This window comes from Nuphar pumila, chromosome 9, assembly GCF_984573655.1.
Source record: "Nuphar pumila chromosome 9, dmNupPumi1.hap1.1, whole genome shotgun sequence".
Classification (NCBI taxonomy): Eukaryota; Viridiplantae; Streptophyta; class Magnoliopsida; order Nymphaeales; family Nymphaeaceae; genus Nuphar; species Nuphar pumila.
The window spans coordinates 120,914,041-120,925,184 of NC_143257.1; the positions used below are offsets into that span (position 1 = coordinate 120,914,041).

Consider the following 11,144-nt stretch of genomic DNA (forward strand, 5'->3'; position numbering starts at 1 on the left):
GGTGTGTTGAGATTCTTGGATCTAAAATCTGTGGATCTCAAATCCAAGGTTTACTTGTTCAAACCACTCCCCCTCCCCCAGTCGGACCACAATACCGTGCATTCCCCTGTTTGCATGAAAGTTGGAACTGGCATAGCCCATACAAGATCTAACCTCGATCGGTGAATCCATGGATCCTTGGGGACCACAGATCCCATAGGATCGATCTTATATTTAGATTAGGCATCCAACCAATGACTAAGATTAGACCACATTTTCACCTTGATGTGGATAAATCCTAGCGATCCAAATGCTTTAATTGGAGGGCAAGGATCAACATAGGATCCTACGACATCACATGTAATAGGATAGGATCCTTTATCTTTGAGGACACTAAAATGCCCTCATAAAGACTAACAGCCTAGCATATCCGGTACTTATATGCATAGACAGGAACCAACTCAGACTCACATAAGGTTTACCATATCGCATAAAGTGGATCAGGCCAGATCCAGCTTCACATCTGCTTCAAAGTGTGCTTGGGCTGCCGATGGCTAGGGTATGACCCAATGCAACCCGGATCGGATCTTGTAAGATCAAGTTCAGACTTAGTGATATGTGTTTGATTAGCTAATCATGTCAAACTTATATATGGACCCAGGTCTGGCTTAAAAAGTTTCATACCAGACCCGACTCTGAAATAGTATATACTAGTTTATGTACAAAATATAACAATTGAAGACCAAATTTGACTGGGTCTGCTGTGCTATATGTAATAGGACCGGTCTGGTTGTGCTTATAAGCCAGGTCAGATAGGACTTGGATACGAACACAATACTATTACCCTGAATTCGGACTGTACACGTCCGACCCATCTGAGTATGGTACAGGTCCGACCCGTTGACAAATCCAATAAGTGAGAGAATAGACCTAGGGCTGTCAATGGATCGGGTCAGGGTTGACCCGGACTACCTATATAACCAATAACCGGGTTCAGGTTTTTTGGTGTCACGAAAATAGAATCCTAGACCTGGACCCTCATAATTTTAGAAATTTATTTCTATAAAAATTATATATAAATATTAAAATACTATGGTCGGGTCGGGTATGGTACCAGGCAAAAAACATGACCAAACCTGGCTTTCATATTGCTCGGGTCGGGTTTGGTAGACCGGGTCGGAACTTTGCATGCCCATACCCGAGAACTCGAGTTCAGATCGGGTCGGGTACCCAATAAAAACTGGACCTATTGACAGTCCTACATAGACCATGTCAAAGACGATCACCGGGTCTGGTTGATTTGGGTCCATTTTATGAGATCCAAAATGGCAATGTATCATCTTTCAAATTGGGAGAACCCAAACAAGAATGACGAAGTGAGGTCCCCAAAAGATCGAAGTTTCTTTGCAATCTTGTCGGTCGCCGAATATGCAGCAGGTGAATATTATCAATGAATGTTCATGAACTACAGATTGAAGATTGCGAGCACCCACATACAAAAAAATCCTGATTTTGGTTCTATTTGGTTGCGGAAAATCTTGACTTTTGTTGGGATTTTTAGGGTGGTGGAGTGGAGGCCGAGGTGACATGGGAAGATCAGCAGAATATCAACCGATTCGGTAGACTTAGCAACAGATTTCATGAGCTTGAAGATGAGATTAAAGCCACCAAGGTACCACCTTTTTTCTGTAGGCTTCTCCTTTTTCCATTTTTTTTTTGTAGTTCCAATTTGGTATTTGATTTTGAAGTCCGTCTTTTTTATGAAGATTTTGGGAACCTATTAGTTTCATTTTGCTATCTACGTTTGAAACTCGTGTTTTTTAGGCAAAATTGAGAATACCTATGTTAGTTTTTGTCTCAATTTTCTTCTTTGATCGAAACGGAGAATACCTCTCTCTTTAGTTCGTCTTTTTGCTTCAAGATTAAGATGACAAATTCTTCATTCTTCATCTGAATCACGTCTTTCATTCTGAGTTCATGCTTCGTCTTTTTGCTTCGAGATTAGGATTACCAATTCTTAATTCTTCATCTGAATCACGTATTTCCTTCTCAGTTCATGCTTTGACGTACATATAATATTTTCCTTGTGTATTTGGTGTTACGTTGGTTGGAACTGTTATTAAACGAAACTCCTTTGTAGCGATAACTCTCCATGTAAATAGTTTGTTAAGAGTTAATCAGTAGGTAAGAAGAGATCTCTTATAGGTTGGTATCATCCTTAATCTAGTGTTGAAATCTGAGTTTCACCTGAGTGTAGGTACACTGTGAGTTAGTTTCACCATTCATCTTGGAAGTAGCAATCTGAGCGTAGTGGATATTAGTGATGATAAACTGCAAAAGTACCTACAATATGTGCTATGAAAGCTGTTTCGGCCTGTTGACTGACCATTGAAGAATGGATCATGTGGTTGAATCTTATAACAGTGTGAATAACTTCATGGCCATTAGTATATGACAAGATATAACCAGTTGTAGGGTTCACACCTGTGTAACTTACTGAAGTACTTCCCATGCAGTTGGTTCTTTTTTCCTAAATTTTGACCTTGGCTAGCGCTATGTTGGAAGCAAGATGTTGTTTAATTAGACCACAGATTGCAAATGTCTGAAAAAGCTCTCTTGCTATTTATTGAGGTAACCCACATCGATGCAATATCCGCAATATTTTAATAGAGAGATTTTAAGTTGTAAAATTAAATAGTATCCCTCATACTGCATGTGACAAGCAAGAAAGAGGAACAAGGGAGAAAAACTTGGTGTACTTATTGAATCAGGAAGACAAATTTAAGTTTCTTTGCAAAACATATGATCTACTTGGATTAATATGAACTGTAATGGAAGTACCTACTAAACTGAAGTAACAGGCACACTCACCTGATATGAAAAAGGTTGTTGACATTATTGAGCTTGTCAAGAGTGAACATGGGTAACTGGTAGGCGCATTTTCCTCATTCTTGATTCTTGCTTCCTTTATGACCTTATGTTTTCAGAAAACCATGGCTGGTGTTGATTTTTAACGTTGCATATTTGTTTCTTACCATGAGGACCAGGTCCTGCATTATTTATGCAAGCACACCTTAGTTTGTGATGATTTTTGTTTGTCTTCTGCATAACATGTTTAAATATGTGAGTTTCACATCATACTATATGATTAGTTAGACAGTTTTTTATTGCCATTCTTCTTTACCATTCCCTCACGGCATTTGTAAATTATATATTCATGCAGATAACCTTGTGCTACACATGCTATACATGTAAACAAAGTTAAAACCTGAGTTCAAGGTTTAATGCACTCATATCATTTAAGGCATGAATTTGTGACTTCTTTTTATTGAGGGGCAAGAAATTAAAGGAAGAAGTGTGCAGACAGCTATATGACAAAATTATTGTCGTTGCACTAAAGAAGTACTTATGCATGTTTGTTATAAATAATAATGTAGAGAACTGCTCTATATGGTTTCTGTGCTATGGAAATTCTTTGTTCTATCATGTTGCCAGAGTTCAACTGCACCACTTTGCTAGGCTATTCAAATGAGGAGAGGATTGCCTTTAAATTTCAAGGCGTCCAATATCTTTGTTTGAAAGCCTCCTCCATGCCATTTCTAGGCCTAGTTTCAAGTCTCAATCTAGTCTAAGCTCCCACATTAGTCCTTGGTAAACTTGTATTAGAGCAACTCTTCTAGCTTGTATGAATATGCTCCAGCTGTAATAACCAGAATCATAGGTTGCAGCTCCCCATCTCATTGAGATATGTGTCATGGACCTTGAACCACAAGTAGAGAGCTCAATAACAATCAGTCAGAGTTATTCACTCTGAAAATAAGATAGTTCTTTTTTCATCTGATTTTCACCTTTTTCTTTTTTAAAATTCTATTTGTTTATATATGCTATTAATGAAAGTCATGCTCAGGATCTTGGAGACTTCTCCATTCTTTTTCATGAGATGAATCGTGACTTTATGCGCAAGATTCAAAAGAAAGAAATTGTAGAGGCTTTGAAGAAAATGAAATCAAGAAGGGCGGTTGGCCCAGATGGTATACCTATCGAGGCTTGGAAATGCTTGGGAGAGAAAGGTTTAGAATGGTTGACAAATCTTTTTAACAAAATTTGGCGGACAAATAAGATGCCTAATGAGTGGAGGAAGAGTACTTTGGTGCCTCTATATAAGAATAAGGGTGATATACAAGATTGCACAAATTATCGTGGTATAAAACTCATGAGTCATACTATGAAACTTTGGGAGAGGGTGATTGAGTCTAGGTTGAGGAAGGTTGTCATGATATCGGAGAATCAATTTGGTTTTATGCCTGGAAGATCAACTATGGAAGCTATACATCTTCTTAGACAACTTATTGAGAGAAATAGAGAGAGGAACAAAGATTTGCATATGATTTTTATTGATTTGGAGAAGGCATACGATAGAGTACCTAGGGACGTTCTCTGGTGGACAATGATGAAGAAAGGTGTTTCTATCAAGTACATTAGTATAATTAAAGATATGTATGAAGGAGTAGTAACCAATGTCCGCACTTGTGGAGGGGTGACAACCAATTTTCCTATAACGGTTGGGTTACATCAAGGATCTGCTTTAAGCCCTTTCCTATTTACTATAGTGATGGATGAGCTTACGAGATTAATTCAAGAAAATGTGTCGTGGTGTATGTTGTTTGCTGATGATATTGTTTTGATTGATGAGTCTAGAGTTGGGGTTAATGCTAAGTTAGAATTATGGAGACAGACATTGGAAGCAAGAGGTTTTAAGTTGAGTAAGAGTAAGACAGAATACATGGAATGTCGGTTTAGTAAGCAACGAAGTAGTGATGGGAGTGTAGTGAAGCTTGGTGAGCAAGAAATACCGGTGGTTGATTGTTTCAAATATTTGGGATCTATCATTCAAAAGTATGGAGAAATTGATGGAGATGTAAATCATAGGATAAAGGTTGGGTGGATGAAATGGAAAAGTGCAACTGGAGTGTTGTGCGATCGTAGAATGCCATTGCGGTTGAAGGAAAAGTTTTATAGAACGACTATTAGGCCCGCTTTACTATATGATACGGAATGTTGGGCTGCCAAGAGATATCATATTAAAAAAATGAGTGTAGCTGAGATGCGTATGCTGAGATGGATGTGTGGAAATACAATAAAAGATAAGATTCAGAACGAGGAGATACGTAAGAAGGTAGGCGTTGCACCCATTGAAAATAAGATGAGAGAGAATCGTTTACAGTGGTTTGGACATATTCGGCGAAGGCCTAATGATGCTCCAGTTAGAAGGATGGAGAAATGGGAAAATATATTAGTTAAAAGAGGTCGGGTAGGCCTAGGAAGACATGGATGGAGGTGATAGGAAAGGATATGAATGCTTTGAACCTCACCGAGGACATGACATTGGATAGAAATGATTGGAGGAGAAGGATTCATGTGGAAGACCCAGAGTGATTTTCTTTTTTGGTTCATATCGTCGACCTCAATTGTTTTGGGATGAAGGCGTAGTTGTTGTTGTTGTTATATATGCTATTATACTCTCTATGGCTACACAACCAGACTAGTGAGCATTGTAAATATGGTTTGAATTTCCAATGGACTTCTTGATGGGTGCAACCATGTCATGAGGATTTCATTCAACCTTCTCTTATACCACATGTCATTGTGTTGAACAGCATTACCACTATGAACCACCTTTAGTGAAAATTTTCATAGCAGGAAAGGAAAAAGTACTTAGTTTTAGGTGTATTTTGTACAATTTAGAGTACACCAAGAAAAAGTTGGTTTGTCATGGCAGAAAATTAACGTATGACAAGCTGTGTGACATGCTGTAGTTGTTGCATGACTGCAGCACAGTTAGCTTTAAAGTTAAATTATTTGATAGTGTGCTAATTTTCTGTTATTTTTATCTAATAGATGAATGCTTGAGATCTTAGTTAAAGACATACTTCAATGTGCTCCTTCGTACTTCAATCAATCTAATCTCTGCCCAAATGTCCAGCTATGTCAACATGGCAGGTACATATATTAAAATTTCTGTTCTTCCTATTAAGAGATGACGATATTGGATCTGAGTTTGGATCCAATATCGTCAACTTCCTTTGTGTTAGGTGAAGTCAACCACACTGAGGTCCATTTCTATCCAAAAGTAGATTAAGTTAACCCTAATCAAGTCCATTTTTATCTATATTATATATATAAATACATAAATTCACACACATACACGTAGTGTTAACTTAAAACTGTTAAAAATTATATATATATACCCTCCCCGCACCCCCGCACCCAAGTGTTTTTAAAGTGCCGCATCGCCGCACCCGCACCTATGTGACATAGGTTATGGAGTATCAGATAGAGATATGGTTTAGTAGGCTCGCTCTCAATGGTCTTGGACCTGAATATCACGTTCTCTCCACCACCCTGCAATATTCAGACTTGCTCCTTACATTTTAGAATTTGAGGGCCAAATTATTACATTATGAGATGACTCTTTCTGCTGATGTCGATTCCTCTAGTGAAACCCAGTAAATTCTTGTTAATAATATTTTACGAGGACGTGAAAGAGGTGGATACTTTAGAGGAGGCATGGGACGTGGTCGTGGAGGCAATCAGAGAAGTTGATGTATACTGTCCACACCAAATGTTGCTCCTAACACTGCTGCCCAAGGGAGACACCCTATTCCTACTTGCTTCATAAGCAAGAAGCTAGGCCATGTCAAAGCAAATTGTTGGTTTAAGGATAATCCTAGATATAATCAAAGGAAACACAAAACAAGGATCAAGGCAAGAGTCAATTTGGAGGTCAGAGTAATGCACAAAGTAGTGGAGAAGGTCAAGTCCCAATAGATAAGCAATTGCTACTTGTTGTCGTTGCGGGACTCAATTTAAAGCAGAATGAACAAGGAGTCTAGTACCTTGATTCTAGAGTTGCCAACCACATTACAGGTGATGAGGGTAAGTTTTCAACTTTGTTTCCTTATTATGGTAGAGATAATATTGTTACTGGAAATGAGACTCGTCACTCCATCACACTGAAAATGTGTCTATTCTTTTGTCTAAGTCTAGCTCTCTAAATCTCTTCAATGTCTTTTTTTGTTCCCATCATAAAAAAAAATCTTATTTTTGTCTCTAAACTTGTGTATAATACCAATTCGTATATGATATTCACTATGTTCTCTGTTTGTGTTAGGATCTTCACATGAAGAGGATATTCGCTAAAGAAAAAATCAGAAAATATGTACATTTTTAAAGAAGATTCTGCGATCAAGTCAGCGGGTTATGTTTTGAAGCCTAGTCTAGAGTCACTCAATCCATCCATTATGTTTAGTACTTCAGGGTCAAATAAAGCCAATGCCTATCTCAATCGTCTTGCTCATTGTAGTTGTGGTTTTATTGAAAGATTGGTTTCTAATAAACTCATTCCCGAGTCTAGTTTAGAATGTGAGTCTGCTAGTGTCGTTTGTCCAAGTCAAATTGCAAAGAGTCATGTACTTCCTTTTAATTCGTTGAATGAAAGAACTTCAAAATCTTTTGAAATCGTGCACTCTGATATATGGGGACCAACACCCACTACTTCTCCTTATGGTAGTCATTATTATATTTCTTTTGTTGATAACTTTTCTCGTTATACGTAAATATATTTTATGAAACATAAATATGAAGTATTCAATATTTTCACAAAACTTCCTGTTAGTTAAAAATCAATTCTCAATGGTTATTCCGAATTTCTAGTGTGATGGTGGAGACGAGTACTCTTCAAAAAAATTCATTACTTATCTTGAAAATATTGGAATCAATAGGAGAGTATCTTGCCCTTACACCCCTCAGCAAAATGGGTTAGTTGAGAGAAAGCATCGTCGTATTGTTGGAAGTGCCCTAACAATGTTACATGCCAGAAAATTCCTTTATATCTTTGGACAGAAGCTTTTCATTCAACTAGGTACATTATAAATATGTTGCCTATGAAGATTCTAAATTACAAGTCTCCCTATTATGCATTCTTTGGAAAACATTCTGATTATGATTCTCTACAAGACTATGGGTGTATTTGCTATGTTCATATAGATAAATTCCAGAGAAGTAAGTTCGAACTCATAGCTCATGTTTGTAAATTTGTTGGCTATGCTGATAGTTATAAAGGCTTCAGGTGCTATGATATAAAAAAATAGATGTATTCACATTTTCAGAAATGTAGTATTTCAGAAGTAAAATTGAAGATGGTGACATTGGTGAGCTTGAAGCCAGATTCATCAGTTCAGAGAATCATATTGCAGATCTCTTCACCAAGGGTTTGACGAAGCAAAGGTTTTGGTATTTGAAGTCCAAGTTGTCCATGGTGATTACCATGTACAACTTGTGGGAGGCTATTAAGAGATGGCAATATTGGATTCAATACAGCAGACGTTACACCTGGTTTCCTTATTGTGTTGGGTTCCTTATTGTATTATGTTTTCAAACCCACTTGTATTATTCTCTATATAATGCCATGGACAAGCTCACGTTCCCTCATTAGGAATCGTGGAATAGGAGCAGCAGCCCCTGATCCTCATATCATATCGCCGACCCCAATTGTTTTGGGATGAAGGCGTAGTTGTTGTTGTTGTTGTTGTAGTGAGGTACCAATTCTATTACTTCCAATATGTCTTAAAAGGTACCATGGATATATGGATGCCAAAACACTCATTTTTCCTGTTAGACACTAGAAGCATCCATTAGAACTTTGTCCTTGTTCATGGATAACAAACCCTGAGACTTCCAAAAACTTACATTTAACCAAAGTGATAGTTTAACATGCTGTTCAATGTGGCAGGATGAATACCGGCCTTTTTTCCCTGAAAGATAAACTGGTGCGGTCAACTTTAACCTGCTTTACTTTTAAGGACGTGAAGCTTTGCTGTCATGTGAGTATGATGTTATTTGACCTTATGTATCAGCTATACTGATAGATCTTGGAGATAAATGATTGAGTTTATACTCCCTAACTGGTTGGATTCGTCAGATCAATGTATTGAACAACTTTTCTAAGTTCTCAAGGCCTAATATCATTGTTTTAGCCTTTTAGGTTCCCTTCGTGTATTTCATTTAGGCAATCTGTAAAGGCAAATTCAAAAAGTGGCAAATGCTATCAATGTTAAATGAGAATAAATGCATAGCGAGTGGCAAGCTGACCTTCAAAAATTCTTGCTAACCTGTGCTACTGCTTACTGCTTTGAACTGCATAATGGATCAATTCCCAATTTCCATGTGATGCTACCATCTGAATATGTATTCTCAAAGAGTAGCTAAAGGATTACTGCCAAAAGGGCCTGCTGTGCCAGAATAACAGATGCTAAGAAGAACAAATGGGTTTGGATATGCAATAAATCTTTATTTGGGTCACTGTCATCGATATCGCCGATATTTTGAAAATATTGCGATATTATCGGCTATGTCAATGTAGCCGATAATATCGGGAATATATCGTGATATTTTCAAAATATCACCAGAAACAAAATATCACTTTATTTTTTGAGAAAATTTCTTTCTTTTTTTTATTTTAAGTTTGCATTTTCTATTTTTTTGTTTCTTTTATATTTTAAAACCTTTAAAACATGTTTCTTTATATTTTTGAAAGAAAAATAATGCAAAACTTATTATTTTCTTAGCTTTTTTGTTGTTTCAATTTTTTCAACTCCCGAGATTTTTCTGAGATTTATCAACTTTTGAAAATCTGTCCGAGAAATACCCTCGCCGAGAAATTACCTTTAATGATACAGGTGACTATGATTTGCATCACCTTGACCAAAACTACCTACATTGGGTTACTTGTTAATAGCTAATCTAGATTGATATATTCACCTTTGCAAACCAAAAATTCTGGTTCTGGAAGGTATAATATCAATTGTTTGGTGTCCATTCGATTCAGTTATGGTCATTTCCTATTTGCCTTTTTTCGTATTCTACTTATCAACTTACTGCTGAAGTAATATACCTCTCTGCCAAAGAGGAATCCTTCCAGTAGTATCGGCTATTTACCACATTTCCTCCCATTTTATCGAGTTGTGTTAGAGGCATAAACAGTCATGGATAGTTATGGGTATGATTTCCTTCTGAACGACATAAGAGAAATTCCTTTCTGAATGAAATAAGAGAATTTCCTTTCTCCAGCATTTTGCACTGCCATTCTTACATAGACTTATTTTGGGAATTAACTGAACAAATAAAAGGAGAAATAAGGGAAAAATTGACATACCTTTCCACATGGCGGCCGTCATAGGGGCTTGTTTTTCACACAAGGCAGGAGGCCACACCTTGTCATTTTCAAGGAGTTCTCTGGAGTGCTAGGCATCATTGATGTTCATTTCTTAGAACTTGTAGGTTTTCAGATTATAGTCTCTCTTTGTCCCAATATTTCTGTCAGACTTTTATCATAGTCCAGCGTCTGGAATACCAACAGGTTTCTTGATACTAAATTAGAGTAACTGCATTTGAACCTTCAATAATTAGCTCTAGATTTTCAATCATTTTAAATGGCATGCATCTGCATTTCATGCGAGAGCAAACTTGGAAAACATAGTGACAGTTGGGATGAGGAGGCATCATCTTCTGCTTCTGCCTACAATACCCCAAAGTTCACTCCCTCAATCTATCATATTGTCTCACTATTGCTGTCCATTTTTGTATGTATCAATTTGTCTGCTGATTGGTAGATTACTTTATTATATCTGCAGGAAATGAATGACAACCTTGAGGATGCCAGCAATGAGCTGATTCTGTCTGATGAGGACATGGTGAGATTCCAGATAGGAGAAGTTTTCACTCACATGCCAAGGGAAGATGTAGAGACTAGACTAGAAAAATTGAAAGAGGAGGTTAACAAAAATTTGGAGAAGCTGGAGGAAGAGAAGGACTCTGTATTATCACAAATGGCTGAGCTAAAGAAGATATTATATGGAAAGTTCAAGGACTCCATCAATTTGGAGGAGGATTAGTAAGCACATGGTCACATTTGACCTCTAATGGTTGGTTACCTGACACTACGCTCTCAGTTTTTATGTTGATCACATGTATGATGCCTTTGTCTTCCTTGGACTGTGTCAAGTCTGAGAACTGTTTGATGCATATTTTTTACTAGGATTTGCGCCAAATTTTTATGTTGGTTTGCTTCTAATGATGGGATATTTTGATGGGACTGAGCCACTTAA

At 37.3% G+C, this 11,144-nt stretch overlaps 1 protein-coding gene across 1 annotated transcript; it reads left to right on the forward strand.

Moving 5' to 3' along the window:
• Window positions 1-1,347: 1,347 nt before the first annotated feature.
• Window positions 1,348-11,144, forward strand: LOC149829126 (putative prefoldin subunit 4). The gene is made up of 3 exons (XM_090017289.1): window positions 1,348-1,416; window positions 1,541-1,651; window positions 10,671-11,144. Exons 1-3 carry the CDS (start codon window positions 1,408-1,410, stop codon window positions 10,929-10,931), a joined length of 381 nt encoding a protein of 126 aa, XP_089873415.1. The 5' UTR covers window positions 1,348-1,407; the 3' UTR covers window positions 10,932-11,144.